At 46.7% G+C, this 17,371-nt stretch overlaps 1 protein-coding gene across 2 annotated transcripts in view; it reads left to right on the top strand.

Annotated features, from left to right (window-relative positions):
• The first annotated feature begins 7,638 nt into the window (after positions 1–7,638).
• The window catches only part of LOC125626354 (pyroglutamylated RF-amide peptide receptor-like), an 87,084-nt gene continuing 77,351 nt past the window's right edge, over positions 7,639–17,371 (top strand). Inside the window, exon 1 of one of the 2 annotated variants that reach the window (XM_048829204.2) lies at positions 7,639–8,678. In XM_048829204.2, coding sequence (XP_048685161.1) covers positions 8,336–8,678 — 343 coding nt within the window. In that variant the 5' untranslated portion in view covers positions 7,639–8,335. The remainder of the gene's footprint in view (positions 8,679–17,371) is intronic. The other variant, XM_048829203.2, reaches the window with a different exon arrangement.

Genomic DNA, 17,371 nt, shown 5'->3' with positions numbered 1-17,371 from the left:
CAGTTTTTCCATCAGAAACTGCCAATTTGACAAAATCAAAATGGAACATATAGATTGTCAACATTTTGGATGAAAGATTATTGAAATTTTATTTCGATAAAGTGGAAGCCTGTCATTTCAAAATAAGGCAAAGCAATTCTTTCCCACTCTCCTTTTGATTATAATGACAGTAGATGCCAAAATGATAATGTCAAAAGGAAGTGCTTCAATTGTATTGAAATAAAACATTTCAATAAGGTTGTTTCAGTGTTCCTGAAATGAAATTGGGGAATGTTTGTTCTGAGGGACCTTTCAAAATTTCAACTTTTTGTTCAGAACTGAGAGAAAAGGAAATGTCAGAATTTCCCACTAAATGGAAATTCTTAGTTTTTACCGACCACAATAAGAACCGGAATACGTTGAAACCAGAGAGAACACATCTCAGAATATGAGCAAGATAGGCCTTTTTGGAGCTGTAAGCATAAGTAACAGTATGAATCAAAGGCTGTGAGCCAGAATAGGCCTGGCTTTGGCAAAACAGCACCAGGTGTCAGCTAACCAAGTAAGGACATTCCTGACCAGAGAGGATGGGAGAAAAAATAGTTATTTGAAAGAGCCATGTGAACATATTCCTAAGAGATGGTACAAGAGCAAATCAACCCTTTTCTGCGGAAAAGGACCTAGGGGTGACAGTGGACGAGAAGCTGGATATGAGTCAGCAGTGTGCCCTTGTGGCCAAGAAGGCCAATGGCATTTTGGGATGTATAAGTAGGGGCATAGCGAGCAGATCAAGGAACGTGATCGTCCCCCTCTATTTGACATGGGTGAGGCCTCATCTGGAGTACTGTGTCCAGTTTTGGGCCCCACACTACAAGAAGGATGTGGATAAATTGGAGAGAGTCCAGCGAAGGGCAACAAAAATGATTAGGGGTCTGGAACACATGAGTTATGAGGAGAGGCTGAGGGAACTGGGATTGTTTAGTCTGCAGAAGAGAAGAATGAGGGGGGATTTGATAGCTGCTTTCAACTACCTGAGAGGTGGTTCCAGAGAGGATGGTTCTAGACTATTCTCAGTGGTAGAAGAGGACAGGACAAGGAGTAATGGTCTCAAGTTGCAGTGGGGGAGGTTTAGGTTGGATATTAGGAAAAACTTTTTCACTAGGAGGGTGGTGAAACACTGGAATGCGTTGCCTAGGGAGGTGATGGAATCTCCTTCCTTAGAAGTTTTTAAGGTCAGGCTTGACAAAGCCCTGGCTGGGATGATTTAATTGGGGATGGGTCCTGCTTTTGAGCAGGGGGTTGGACTAGATGACCTCCTGAGGTCCCTTCCAACCCTGATATTCTATGATTCTATGATTCTAACCCATCCGAAGATAAGGAGGGAAGGACAGGATAACGGATGAGGATATTTTGTTCCAACTAGCATAGGGATGGTAATTAACAATATCTGGAGCATAATACATAACTTGTTTGTATCAACATGTACAAGGAGAAGTCACAGGAGGAATATCTCCATTCTTGCCGAGGGAACAGCACCCTGGTGTGCTGATTGAGCTGGTACCATTGTCACGAGCATACACACACGAGTGTACTGTCACCACTGTGGTTCACTGGCAATAAACCTGGCCAAGCGCCTACGCCACCAAACCAAGCCTGTGGGCTTTACGAACAACATCGAGGTCTGCTGAATCAGCCAGCTTCACTGTCTGCTAGTGCAGATGACATGGGAGCTCCAAGAACAGCAACACTTCGCAACCTTGCGGCGCTACCCACAAGCGGCACTGGCCAAAGAAGGGGGTTGGTTCAGGCCAACAGAGAGCATGCTGATTCAGTGACTCTTGGGACTGACCCACCATTGTGTGACTCCAGGTTAAGAATAGCATCACGCCTTTGAAACCACTGGAGTTACTGCAGTGACTCTTTTGAACAGCCTCCACTACTGGGCTTTCTATGGAACTCTAGCCAGCCTATGAACCTTGATAGGAAACTGGGAAGGAAGCTGGAGATGTGTATCAGTTTATCTTCTTTGGAGTGGACCCCAGCCTGCAAGGATGAAGGAACCTGATTGGCATGGGGAAGTTTAGTTTACAAGCCTTCCTGTGCTAGCACTAGTGAAACTGGCCCAAAAACTAATTTCCCGAAGGAAAAGTCAACCTTTTATCAACAACAATTCATATTCTAACAGGGCACTCCCCTCCAGAGAATCTCAGCGTGGGCAGAGGTGATCCTGCAGTTCCCTGCCTCTGTTTCTCTTCCTCAGAGCCTTTTATGAACCCCCCCCACACACACACACACACCCATAAAATCTCTTGTAGCTGCACCATCCACCCCTGCCTGGGGCCAGTTTAGTAAGTGCAGCAATTCAAAAATAATTCTCAAAGTCCCACAAATAATGTCCATCATCATAACACAAAGATTCAAACTCAACTCCGGGGCACCTCCCAGACACAGAGATATTCTCCTGTCCCAGCCTGCTCTTCACAGAGCCAGCACTCCCAGCCCTTTTCACCTGGAGGTCAGCCTTCTGACTCCAGCTTCCTTCTCCTGCCAGCATCTCCCCTGTTTGGAGAAAGAAGGAAGCATATACATTGCCCATCTTGGGAGAGCTCCTCCCACTTGGATTCTTTTACATGCGAACTATACCGGATCAATAGGTCAGAGTGCTTAAGGGAGATTTAAAAGCAAACTGCCGTGGTGTCATATGATTCTTAAATGCTCAAGGTGCCTGTGTTCCCTTTAAGTGTCCATAATTTTAATGAGCTGACATGATCAAATTCACACCTGTGATCGGAGGATTCAATTCCATTCAGTAGAATGCATGAGCTTTCGTGAGCCACAGCTCACTTCATCAGATGTGTACCGTGGAAACTGCAGCAGACTTTATATACACACAGAGAATATGAAACAATACCTCCTCCCACCCCACTGTCCTGCTGGTAATAGCTTATCTAAAGTGATCAGCAGGTGGGCCATTTCCAGCACAAATCCAGGTTTTCTCACCCTCCACCCCCCCACACAAATTCACTCTCCTGCTGGTGCTAGCCCATCCAAAGTGACAACTCTTTACATAATCAAGTCGGGCTATTTCCTGCATAGATCCAGGTTCTCTCACTTCCCCCCCACCCCCATACACACACAAACTCACTCTCCTGCTGGTCTAAACTGACCACTCTCCAAGTTTAAATCCAAGTTAAACCAGAATATCTGGGGGGGGGGGGGGGTAGGAAAAAACAAGAGGAAACAGGCTACCTTGCATAATGACTTAGCCACTCCCAGTCTCTATTTAAGCCTAAATTAATAGTATCCAATTTGCAAATGAATTCCAATTCAGCAGTTTCTCGCTGGAGTCTGGATTTGAAGTTTTTTTGTTTTAAGATAGCGACCTTCATGTCTGTGATTGCGTGACCAGAGAGATTGAAGTGTTCTCCGACTGGTTTATGAATGTTATAATTCTTGACATCTGATTTGTGTCCATTTATTCTTTTACGTAGAGACTGTCCAGTTTGACCAATGTACATGGCAGAGGGGCATTGCTGGCACATGATGGCATATATCACATTGGTGGATGTGCAGGTGAACGAGCCTCTGATAGTGTGGCTGATGTTATTAGGCCCTGTGATGGTGTCCCCTGAATAGATATGTGGGCACAATTGGCAATGGGCTTTGTTGCAAGGATAAGTTCCTGGGTTAGTGGTTCTGTTGTGTGGTATGTGGTTGTTGGTGAGTATTTGCTTCAGGTTGCGGGGCTGTCTGTAGGCAAGGACTGGCCTGTCTCCCAAGACTTGTGAGAGTGTTGGGTCATCCTTTAGGATAGGTTGTAGATCCTTAATAATGCGTTGGAGGGGTTTTAGTTGGGGGCTGAAGGTGACGGCTAGTGGCGTTCTGTTATTTTCTTTGTTAGGCCTGTCCTGTAGTAGGTAACTTCTGGGAACTCTTCTGGCTCTATCAATCTGTTTCTTTACTTCTGCAGATGGGTATTGTAGTTGTAAGAATGCTTGACAGAGATCTTGTAGGTGTTTGTCTCTGTCTGAGGGGTTGGAGCAAATGCGGTTGTATCGCAGAGCTTGGCTGTAGACGATGGATCGTGTGGTGTGGTCAGGGTGAAAGCTGGAGGTATGCAGGTAGGAATAGCGTTCAGTAGGTTTCCGGTATAGGGTGGTGTTTATGTGGCCATTGTTTATTAGCACTGTAGTGTCCAGGAACTGGATCTCTTGTGTGGACTGGACCAGGCTGAGGTTGGTGGTGGGATGGAAATTGTTGAAATCATGGTGGAATTCCTCAAGGGCTTCTTTTCCATGGGTCCAGATGATGAAGATGTCATCAATATAGCGCAAGTAGAGTAGGGGCTTTAGGGGACGAGAGCTGAGGAAGCGTTGTTCTAAATCAGCCATAAAAATGTTGGCATACTGTGGGGCCATGCGGGTACCCATAGCAGTGCCGCTGATCTGAAGGTATACATTGTCCCCAAATGTGAAATAGTTATGGGTAAGGACAAAGTCACAAAGTTCAGCCACCAGGTTAGCCGTGACATTATCGGGGATAGTGTTCCTGACGGCCTGTAGTCCATCTTTGTGTGGAATGTTGGTGTAGAGGGCTTCTACATCCATAGTAGCCAGGATGGTGTTATCAGGAAGATCACCGATGGATTGAAGTTTCCTCAGGAAGTCAGTGGTGTCTCGAAGGTAGCTGGGAGTGCTGGTAGCGTAGGGCCTGAGGAGGGAGTCTACATAGCCAGACAATCCTGCTGTCAGGGTGCCAATGCCTGAGATGATGGGGCGCCCAGGATTTCCAGGTTTATGGATCTTGGGTAGTAGATAGAATATCCCAGGTCGGGGTTCCAGGGGTGTGTCTGTGCGGATTTGATCTTGTGCTTTTTCAGGAAGTTTCTTGAGCAAATGCTGTAGTTGCTTTTGGTAACTCTCAGTGGGATCATAGGGTAATGGCTTGTAGAAACTCGTGTTGGAGAGCTGCCTAGCAGCCTCTTGTTCATATTCCGACCTATTCATGATGACAACAGCACCTCCTTTGTCAGCCTTTTTGATTATGATGTCAGAGTTGTTTCTGAGGCTGTGGATGGCATTGCGTTCCGCATGGCTGAGGTTATGGGGCAAGTGATGCTGCTTTTCCACAATTTCAGCCCGTGCACGTCGGCGGAAGCACTCTATGTAGAAGTCCAGTCTGCTGTTTCGACCTTCAGGAGGAGTCCATCTAGAATCCCTCTTTCTGTAGTGTTGGCAGGGAGACCTCTGTGGATTAGTATGTTGTTCAGAGGTATTTTGGAAATATTCCTTGAGACGGAGAGGTCGAAAATAGGATTCTAGGTCAAGAATTCTAACATTCATAAACCAGTCGGAGAACACTTCAATCTCTCTGGTCACGCAATCACAGACATGAAGGTCACTATCTTAAAACAAAAAAACTTCAAATCCAGACTCCAGCGAGAAACTGCTGAATTGGAATTCATTTGCAAATTGGATACTATTAATTTAGGCTTAAATAGAGACTGGGAGTGGCTAAGTCATTATGCAAGGTAGCCTGTTTCCTCTTGTTTTTTCCTACCCCCCCCCCCCAGATATTCTGGTTTAACTTGGATTTAAACTTGGAGAGTGGTCAGTTTAGACCAGCAGGAGAGTGAGTTTGTGTGTGTATGGGGGTGGGGGGGAAGTGAGAGAACCTGGATCTATGCAGGAAATAGCCCGACTTGATTATGTAAAGAGTTGTCACTTTGGATGGGCTAGCACCAGCAGGAGAGTGAATTTGTGTGGGGGGGTGGAGGGTGAGAAAACCTGGATTTGTGCTGGAAATGGCCCACCTGCTGATCACTTTAGATAAGCTATTACCAGCAGGACAGTGGGGTGGGAGGAGGTATTGTTTCATATTCTCTGTGTGTATATAAAGTCTGCTGCAGTTTCCACGGTACACATCTGATGAAGTGAGCTGTGGCTCACGAAAGCTCATGCTCAAATAAATTGGTTAGTCTCTAAGGTGCCACAAGTACTCCTTTTCTTTTTGCGAATACAGACTAACACGGCTGTTCCTCTGAAACCATTCAGTAGAATGTCATTGGCTTACACCAGATCTGAATTTGATCCATAATGGCCAGAAATTGTGAGCTAAATCTCAGCTGCTGTAAATGAAGTTAATTTAGGGCCTACCTCCTGTTCTGCTATGGCTGTCAGTCAAAACAACAACGAACCCTACCAAAACAAACCACTCTACTGCGTATACTACCCTTCCCCTGGGGAGACAATGAACCACACGTTACAGATATTAATCACATTGCTTTATGCATGACTGAAAGAAGCTCAAATGCTACAATGACCAGGGTGGCATAAGAACCTGTATAGAACAGAATCTTTTATTCTGAAATCAGAAAAATAATTGAAATATTATTTTAATATAATTTTCAATATTTATTTTGTAAAACCTTTAAAATAATAATCAACACTTGGGGCTTGATTCACTACAGCGTTACTCCAGTTTTACACTGGTATAACTCTACTGAAGTCAGTGGAGATACATCAATGTAAGTCTGGAATGAAATGGTGGTCCTGCAGTGCCCTGCCTCTGTTTCTCTTCTGCAGAGCCTTTTATGACACCCCTCCCCCAGATGCTCGGGGCATCTGGGCAAACTGTTTTGCATTCAGTGTCTCTAGGCTACACCTGACACTAGCTGATAAAGAGGACTGAAAGATGGATTTGAACATTTGGCTTTATGCAAGCTAATTACCTGAATTATTTAGTGGGGAAATCATTAATAAATCTTTCAGATAAAAACAAAACAAACAAAATCAATGACCATGCAGGGATTATTCATGATGCAGCTTGGAAAATATTGTCCCCATTGCCTTTTTCTTAAAGGAAGTTCAAGGCTGGAGACTTTAAAGAGGCTTTTAAGACTTTTAATTTGATGCCCTAAAACTAAGCTGTGCAGGCTTTTGTTAATTCTGGGCTTGGGCCAGAGGTTTCAGTGAACAGTGAGGTCTCCCCAAGGGGTTCTCACAACAAAATTTTTGATGGCCTCAGAGTGCAACCACCAACTCTTGCTGATGGCCGCTCTGACAATTTTCCCTAAATACTTAATTAACTTTAGGAAAAACAAATAAATATGTACCTATACATGTCTAAATCATTCTAATTGATCTATGTAGGGTTGTTTTTTGCAGACTCAATAATAAAAATTATGTACAGTTATCTCTATTCTTTACTGGACCTAAACAGAATAGAAACACAAATAAGGTGCTTTGAATGTTCTTGTCTTTTTTCTTTTTGTTATATATATATATATATATTCTAGCTACAAGTAAGTCTGCTGTGAAAAGTGAGATTTGTATGATTGTTAACATCACTTTTTGCAGCAGACTTACTCAGCCCCGGCAAGCCCATTCCAAGGGCGATGGGGCACTGTGGGAGGCAGCTGGACCCAATGGTGATGGGGGGGTGAGCTCAGGCTAGAGCCCACCACCACACAGCCAGGGGACAGAGCCCAAAGCCCCGTGGCTGGAGCCTGCCACCGGCCACCCCAGGGCTGAAGCCAGGATTGACAGCCGCCTACTCTGTCATTTGCCTGTGATCTCCTCTGCCCCAGAGGAAACCCCTGGTGCCACCAATTTACCAATCAGCCCAGGGCGCATGGAAATACCATGGGAATGTGTCACGCAGCAATTTCTGTTTAGGGATGGGAATGCGGCTTCCCCTGTGTCTCCCTACTCCTGGGAGGAAGAGAGAAACTGCTCTGCCAGAACCGGAGTGATAAGCCATCACTCACCTCTTCAGATCTCAGCAGCGAGGCTACTAAAGGAGAGGGAGACACACAGAGACAGAGCAAAGCGGGCTGCAGAGCACCCAGACAGTGCCGGGTCCGGCAGCACAACTCCCTAGCAAGCTGCGGCTGCTCGGGAACTCGTCTTCGCCTGTCATTATTTTTGCCCAGGGGGCAGTGGCAGGAGGCGCTGTTTCAAGCCCAGCGCGCACGCTGCGTCCCTGGAGCGGAAGGCAGGGCGCTTGCCTTTGGGCTCGCTGGCTGCGCGGAGCGCACCGTTCGGCAGCCGGGAGCGACGAGCGAGCGGAGCTGCCAGGGCCGGAGCACGGAGCCACTCCAGAGGTCAGCACCGCGGAGAGCGCGCCGGCCCTGCCTTAGGCGGCTGAGCCCAGCCCAGGAGTCCGCGCTGCAGACCGGGCCCCGCGGTGAGCAGAGCCCGGAGTCGCACCTCGTGGAGCGCAGCCGGAGCGCAGTGACCCGAGGCTCCAGCACCCTGGAGAGCGCGCTGGGGGCCTGGGGGCCTGGGTTCAGCACCAAGAACAAGGCTCCGGGGTGAGCGCCCCATGCCCCGGGCGCCCACCAGGGACCAGCACCATGGAGAGGAGGCTGAACGTGAGCCCGGAGGCGCTCGACAGGCTCCTGGAGGAGCACAACATGACCAGGGAAGAGTTCATTGCCGCCTACGGCCTCAAACCCCTCGTCTACATCCCAGAGCTGCCTCCCAGTGCCAAGGTTACCTTCCTGGTGCTCTACATCATCATCTTCGCGCTGGCTCTTCTGGGCAACAGCCTGGTGGTCTACATCATCATCCGGCGGAAAGCCATGAGAACGGCCACCAATATTTTCATCTGCTCCCTGGCGTGCAGTGACCTGCTGGTCACTTTCTTCTGCATCCCTTTCACTCTCCTGCAGAACGTCTCCTCAGAGTGGCTAGGTGGTAAGTCTGCCCAAGTGGGCTCACTCCCACCCTTCCCCTTTCTTCTTTCAAGTACATAAAAGGTTGTTACAAGGAGGAGGGAGAAAAATTGTTCTTAACCTCTGAGGATAGGACAAGAAGCAATGGGTTTAAATTGCAGCAAGGGAGGTTTAGGTTGGACATTAGGAAAAACTTCCAAACTGTCAGGGTGTTAAGCACTGGAATAAATTGCCTAGGAAGGCTGTGGACTCTCCATCATTGGGGATTTTTAAGAGCAAGTTAGACAAACACTTGTCAGGGATGGTCTAGATAATACTTAGTCCTGCCTTGAGTGCAAGGGACTGGACTAGATGACCTCTTGAGGTCCCTTCCAGTCCTATGATTCTTTCCCCAAGGCTTGAGATCTGCTACAGGTTGGCTACTGCCCATTAACCAATCATCCCTCCCCTGCCTTATAGCGAGCTAGCTGGCTAAGTTATAGACCATGTCCATACTTTGTTCTTTCAAAACCAGATGTTCCTCCTCTTGAGCTGAGTAAGTGGAATCATTTTAAAAGCTGTTGGAATAATTCAGATCCTTCCACACTTAACAAATCATTCCATCAGCCTCTGGGTGTGGGAGGGAGTTGTACTCCGGTAATTGCTTTTGCAAACTCTATCACAACACTGTCATGTTGCGAACAGCTCAATAAATTGGGGCTATTTCCAGTTTTTGAAAGAAATTAGGGTCACATGCAGAAAATGAACCTTCATAACCTTGTAAAAAATAAAAATGCAATACACTCACACAAGATGGTTTTGTGTTTTGCTAACAATTTGCAATCTCCACCTCTTCATTTTCTATTATCTTTGTCAGCTTGCATTGTTTTCTGAGTCTCTCTTTGTAGTTACAATTCAGAACCTGTCACTTAGACTGGGAAAACATGATATTGGCTCACAAATGAGTTATGAGTGTCCCTTTATGCTGGGTATGAAAGGTAATGCTAATATCCACATTTTATCATTTAAATTTGCATGTATGTGGCTCTGGTGTTGTTATATTATTATTTATTTGTATTACCAGTGTGCCTGTGAGCCCTATTTATAGATTAGAACCCCGTTGTGTTATGTGGTACCGAGTTATACAAAAGAAAATGTGGCATGCTCTGACATTCAGAGAGGAGGAGTAAAAATCACCAGGACACTAGTCAAAAGGTGTTTAATACCCACTGAAATCAAGCTATGCACTTAGACCTTGACAAGAATATGATAACTGAATCAATACATCAAGACACATCACACTGGGATCTTCACAAATGGCCCTAGAAGTGAAGTTTTTATTAGGCAAGAACAGAGTGAGTTCAGTCACATTGCTATTGGCTCTAAGTGGCATTCCCACAAGCAATAACCTTTTCAGTTGCTGCTTACTGTCAAAAAGTATTTCCCTCCGAAAGCAGGAGGGAAAACCAGAGGAAATGTGGCCAATCTGATTGTTAAAATCTGAATGCCCCACTGGTTGGACTGAGGGGCAAAATAGTAGTCATAAAGTTAGATAGATATGTAACTGAATAATCACTACAGGATGTCATCACTAAAAGCAAACTCCAGTGCATCCCCTTAGATTCATAGGCCTGCTCTACACTACAAAGTTAGGTCGACATATGCCGTGTTAGGTCGAGTTAATAATGTATGTGTCTACACTACCGAGTCCCTTCTCCCGACCTAAAGGGCTTGTAAAGTTGACTTCTGTACTCCACTTCCGTGAGAGGCATTGTGCTTCAATCAACAGCCACGCATCAACATGGGGATAGTGTAGACACTGTGCTGTGTAATTCGAAGGAATTAGCCTCCAGGAGGTATCCCACAGTGCTCTGCTGTGACCGCTCCAGAGAGCACTTTCAACTCCACTGCACTTCTGCCAGGTACACAGGAAACAACCCCCCCCCATTGAAGCCCGGGGAACTTTGGAATTTTCATTTCCTGTTTGATCGACATGGAGAGCTTGTCAGCACAGCTGACCACGGATGCTCAAGGCTGCAAACGCACTCCAGCATGGAGGACACAGGAGACACTGGATCTTATTGCTGTGTGGGGAGAAGAGTCTGTACAGGCAGAGCTCCGAACCAGCAGAAAAAAGGCTGACATCTATGCCAAAATCGCGGTGGGCATGGAGGAGAAGGGCTACACCAGGGACACACATCAGTGCCGTGTGAAAATAAAGGAGCTTCAGCAAGCGTACCAGAAGACAAGGGAGGTGAACAGCTGCTCTGGTTCTGAGCCACAGACATGACGCTTCTATGAGGAGCTGCATGTGATTCTAGGCAGCGACCCCACCACTACCCTGAAACACTGTGTGGAGACCTCCCAGGAGCCCCGGGCGACCTCGGGCTACAACAAGGAGGGCATTGTTGACGAGAAAGAGGAGGATGAGGAGAATGCTCAGCAGGCAAGTGGAGGATCCATTATCCCCGAAAGCCAGGAACTTTTTTTAAATTCTGGAGGCCATCCCCCTCAGAGGACCAGTTGGCGGTGGAGCGTGATGCCGGGAAAGGCACCTCTGGTGAGTACACATTTCCAATCAAACTGTTGGGGTTACATATTATCTTTAATGTTGAATCTGATTTAAAAAAATGGGATAGTGGCTATCGGTGGCCACTCCAGCTACGCTGAGGGTACGCTCCGAAAAAGACTATTTATGTGCCCGGGGATGGCCCTTGAATCCTCCATGGAGCTCTCTAGGAAGCTTTCGTGGAGGTACTCTGCAATCCTTTGCAGAAGGTTTCTGGGAAGGCCTGCCTTATTTCGTCCACCACGGTACTACACTTTACCGCGCCACTCCAGTATTAACTCTTCTGGCATCATTGTGGCACACAGCATTACAGCATAAGGACCAGGTCTGTACCCAGATGCTTGCAGCATCGGCTCCCTTTCTGCCTCTGTTACCCTCAGGAGAGTGATATTGCATATGGTTACCTAGGGGAAAAGGGGGAAGTTTTAAATGCTAGCCCTTAAACTGAAAACAATTTGATAAGTTTGGTGAATTCTGAGTCACACAACCATGCTTTGCTGAATCTGTCCTGGCTGTGGTTGGAAGGGATCACCCCGTATTGCAGCCAGCATTTAGAGAAGGCGGGGGGTGACACTTCCTGTTCGTCTCCCTTCCACCCCAACCCAGGGCTGCTTTTGTAACAATGAAACTATTTGTGCGGCTTTACGCTGGTGCCTGTCCTCAAGCACCATCCTGGTTGCTATGGGAAAGGGGTCTGTGCTGAGGTTGGAACCACTGATCCAAAGGATGTCTTATTAAAAGTTGCAGCACAAGATCTCTTCCCCCCTCCTCATGGCCTTACTCACTATGGCTGGAGCAGCAAACCGACTGTTGCAGTAGCCCGTGGTTGTGGTTACACTGTGGCTTGCAGGAAAGTGCATTGAGGGGTGTTACTTTTTATACAAAGATTTAGCCTTGCACCAGAAACAATTTATGCTCTGTCAGTGCTACCCTTGTGCTTTGTACTTTTTGCAGCTGAAACCTTGTCCGTCGGTGCATCCTCCACACCAGGACAGAGACTTTCCCTGATTAGAAGGCTGAAAAAGAAGACTCAGGAGGACATGTTCAAGGAGTTAATGTGCGCCTCCGAGAGTGACAAGATGGAGCTCAGGGCACGGAGGACTGCACTGTCCGACAGCCTGCACAACGACCATGAGGACAGGAGAGCATGCAGAGAACATGAGTGTGACACGCAGAACGAAATGGTGCAGATTATGAGGGAGCAAACAGACATGTTGAGGCATCTGGCTGAGGTTCAAGAAAGGCAGCTGGACGCTAGCGTCCTGCTGCAGCCTATGCTGAACCTGCTGCCATTGTCGCCAAGTTCCACATCCTTCCCTCCCAGACATTCTAGGATGCGGGGCAATGGGGGGAAAGTCCAGTGTCCCTTGCACTCTACTCCAGGGGAGGGTACAAGGACCAGAAGGCGCCCATTCCCACACTTTTGATTGTTATTGCAGGGCAGTTGTAAGCAAGTTGTCCTTGTTTCTCCCTTTTACCCCACTCCCACCTCGGTGTTATCAGCCCCTTAGCCCTAGGTTATCATAATTTTCTTTGACATCTCTCTATGTTTGTGAGCATAAAAGAAATGAATGGATTGAGGAGAAACGGCTCTTTATTAATTCAGCACACAACGGTTAGTGGGGGTGCAGGTTACAGGGGACTAAATGCAATGAAGGGAACAGCTAGGTAAGGAACAGCACACATAAGTGTCACATTACTGTGGGGCATTGACTAAACTAGTTTTCAAAGTCTCACAGAGATGCAGCACACCTCGATGTGCTCTTCTTATTGCCCTGCTGTCTTGCAGCTCAAAACTGGCTGCCAGCTACTCTACCTTAATGCCCTACCCCGCCGGAAACTTTTCTCCCTTTGTTTCACAGATATTATGGAGCACACAGCAGGCAGCAACAACAGTGGGGATAGTAAGGCACTGAATGGGGATACTGCTTTCACTGAGGTCTAACCTAGTAAGCAAACTATGCCAGTGGGCTTTTAAACATCCAAAGGCACATTCCACCACCATTCTGCACTTGCTCAGCCTATGGTTGAACCGCTCCTTGCTGCTGTCCAGGCTGCCTGTGTACGGCTTCATGAGCCATGGGAGCAAGGAGTAGGCGGGGTCTCCCAGGATCACGATTGGCATTTCAACATCACCAATGGTTATTCTGTAGTCTGGAAAGAAAGTTCCTGCTTGCTACTTTCTGAACAGACTGGAGTTCCTAAAGATCCGTGCGTCATGCACCTTTCCGACCATCCCACGTTGATGTTGGTGAAGTGGCCCCTGTGATCCACCAGTGCTTGTAACACCATTGAGAAGTACCCCTTTGGTTTATGTACTCTTTGGCAAGGTGCTCTGGTGCCAAGATAGGGATATATGTTCCATCTATTGCCCCACCACAGTTAGGGAACCCCATCACGGCAAAATCATTCACTTTGTCCTGCACGTTGCCCAGAGTCACTACCCTTCTTAGCAGAAGTCTATTGATTGCCCTGGCAACTTGGATCACAGCAGACCCCATGGTAGATTTACCCACTCTGAATTGGTTCCCCACTGACCGGTAGCAGTCCGGCATTGAAAGCTTCCACAGAGCTATCACCACTCACTTCTCAACTGTCACAGCAGCTCGCCTTTTAGTATTGCTGCACTTCAGGGCTGGGGAAAGCTCTTCGCACAGTTCCATGAAAGTGGCGTTGCACGTTCGAAAGTTCCGCAGCCACTTCTCATCATTCCATAGCTGCATAACTAGGTGGTCCCACCAGTCAGTGCTTGTTTCCCAGGCCCAGAAGCGGCACTCCACTATGTCAAGGTGATGCACGACTGTTGCCACCATCTGCAAATTGCTCCGCTCCCAGGCTTCCAGCAGGGCTGCTTGTGTGGCATCACGTTGTTCTGCGCAGCAGCTCCTGCTCCAGCTGAGTAAATACTGCAGGATAAGGTGCGAGGTGTTTGTAATGCTCACAACAACAGTGTACTGCTGAGCGGGGTCCATGCGTGCCGTGCTATGGCATCTGCGCGGGTGACCCAGGCTGAGGAAAAAAGGCGTGAAAAAGGCTTGGTTTGTTTGCCGCTGAGTTCAGGGAGGAAGGGAAGTAAGTGCATCATGGGAGGCCAGTGCCATGTTCCCATAACCACCTGTGCAAATAAATGTTTTGGTCCCATGAAGCATTGCAAGCCCAACCCAACGTTCCATTTGGCTACGTGCACTGTGGGATAGCTACCCACAGTGCAGCGCTCCGTGAGTCAATGTAAGCCCTGCTAGTGAGGATGTGCTCTGCCAACACCATGAACATAGTGGGGACATGCAAAATCAACTTGCTTAAATTGGAGGCTCAATGTCGACTTAAACAAAATGGACCTAATTTTGTAGTGTAGACATACTCATATATTCCATTGTGAGTCTGACCTCCTGTAGAGCACAAAGGATAGAAATTCCCTAAAAATACTTCCTAGAGCATATTCTTTAGGTTATAAATGTGATCAAGTCATGATCATTTGTACCTAAACTACGGTTGATTTTTAGTTCTATAATCAGTTTCTCTTTATCTGTTAAGACAAGATCTAATAAAGAGTTCCCCCATGCTGGCTGCACAACTTTTTGAGTTAAGAAATGGTCATCTATCATTTCTGCAATTGTAACTCATTAGCCAGAGTGTGTTATACATGTACTCCTCTGTATCTGATCCACAGACGATATGGGCTGTTACAAGCCCAGAGCTACAGAGCCTGGCTCTTTGGCTACAGCTGTAGAGGCTAGGGCTGGCTGGCAAACAAGAATTCCATTTCATGAACAATGCTGAGCTTTTGAGATCTGTTTTCATTCTGATTCAGAACAAAACTGAGACCTTTTGAAAGTTATGGGAAAAAATGTGAGAGGGGGAAAGAGACCCCAGCAAGCTCAGAATAGCCCATAGCCTGGTGGTAGGGCATTCACCCAGGATGCGGAAGAAACAGGTTTATGTCCTAGCTCTGCCTGATTTGAAGCAGGAACTTGAAGCAGAATTTTGACATCCCCAGTGAGAGCTTTAACCACTGGGGTAGAAAGTCAGTCTCTCCTATTGGAGCTGTTCCACTTTGTATAAATAATGAACTATTCATTGGGGCAGACTTAAAGACTGATGTTTAGGGCATTCACCCAAGATGTAGGAGACCCAGGTTCAAGATCCTGCTCCAAATCAGAAAGATCATGTGTATGACTAGAGCAACTCCAAATCAGACAGAGCAGGGACTTGAATCTGTGTCTCCCCACAACCTGCATCAATACCCTCACCACCAGGCTATTAGCTATTCTGGGGTCCCTCTCCTTCCCCACAGAAATTCCATCCCGGATGTGAGAAACCTTCATCACGAACATTGATGGAAAGAGGTATGTTCTTGTTTTGACAAATTGGCATTTTCCAATGGAAAAAACACTCAGTCAAAAAAATCCCAGCCACTCCAGTAGATACTCATGTCTATGGTCCCCAGGTCATCCCCACTTTTGGGCCAAGATGCCAGTCATCCCTGGGGAATGCCTTGACACAACATTCCCTGTTCATCTCTGCTTAATAGTGACAATGTAAATTGCCTTAAAGGGCCTGACATACACAAGTTTACTTCTGCAACTCCACTGATCATAACTGAGCTATTTCTGATTTACTCCAGTGCAAATGTGGGAGAACTGGGCACAAAACAGTGCCTGTGTTGGTTATCTTTCCACTCATTTTGTTTCAGGGATGTATCACAGAGAGAAAAACTGGATTTGTTTCTTTTGTCCAGGCAGTATGGGAAGTGAGGACACATTTTATGTTTACGCATCATTCACTTTCACCTTTCATTTTAAGTTGCTGCCCATGTGAGCAACTCACTACATCTTTTTATTCTATTCTGGGGTTTGATTCATTCACCAGAGTGATGAATGGATGATTCTGATCTGGCGACATTTTACACCCATGACAAGGCAAGCAAGAATTAGTCTCAGATTCTTGTCCTAGAGTTGCATAGATCTCTATGACTAATTTACATTGCTTGTTTGCCAAATCTTCCCCCATTTCTAGCAGTTGTTTCAACATGGTCAGGATTTTTGATTTCTCCCTGGGCTTCCTGCTGATCCATGTAATTGTTTGGTGTTACTGCTGGGTTTTTTTGCTGAAAATAATATCCCCTCAATATTTCCTTTGGATAAGCCACCAGGGCTTTGCAGCATTGTAGGTATGGTAACAGACTGGTACCACTTTTCTATATGCCTATATTCTATTTTTATATTTTATTTTAATACCAGATTAAAGATAGATAATTAAGAAAAGTCCAAGATGGTGTGTGGATTTAAATTAATGGGACTATTTACATGGGTGAGACAACAGAATTTGGCTGCTGATCAGCATGAAGAGGGAATTCTCACATGTGGGTCCTTATCATAGTCCTGAATTCAGCAGTCCATCATTCAGCAAAGAGCATAAGCACATTTTGAACCTTTAGCTTAATTGACTTCAATGGGACTTAAGACACATGCTTTAGTGCTTTGCTGAAAGGGGTGGACTTAAGCCCAAAAACGTTTTGCTGAATTGTGCCATAATGTTTAGGGCAGCATCCATTGAAGTCATCCCCAAAAGTCCTTCAGCCCACAGTTCACAGGGTGAGTAAGACAGACAGAAGCTGTCCACTCGCACTTTAACAAAATGCTCATCTAACCCCAGGCCCTTGCTCCATGTTTAACGTGGCTCTCTGCCATGGCTGCCTTTCCGAAAAGGAAAATGATTAACCTCCATGACATGGTCCACTGGTTATATTTGCCCTATATTGCAAAAATTATGAACTCCACTTAGGCCATCCTGTGTACTTGCCTGCCCAACTCAGTACACTCATCTCTACTTGAAGGGTACCTCTACACTGCAGTTGGGGGTGTGAATGGCAGCCCATGTCGATGTACCCAGGCCAGCTCTACTCTGGCTAACTCACTAACAGTAGACGTGAAGATGCCACATCCTGGCTGTATAAGCCCACCTGGGTCTCCAGGTACGTACTCACTTGTGCAGCCCACACTGCTGCCCGCACTTCTGCAGCCTCACTTCTATTTTTAGCAAGTACAGCTAGCACAGGGACTTCTACATGAGCTGCCATTTTAGACCCCTGGCTGCAGTGTAGGCATAATACCTTGACTGAGCTCCTCACTTTCTCACCCAAGCTATAGCAAAGCCCCGTGGGTGAA

This window comes from Caretta caretta, chromosome 26 (assembly GCF_965140235.1).
Source record: "Caretta caretta isolate rCarCar2 chromosome 26, rCarCar1.hap1, whole genome shotgun sequence".
In the NCBI taxonomy this organism is placed as follows: Eukaryota; Metazoa; Chordata; order Testudines; family Cheloniidae; genus Caretta; species Caretta caretta.
This window is presented reverse-complemented; position numbering and strand designations above follow the sequence as displayed.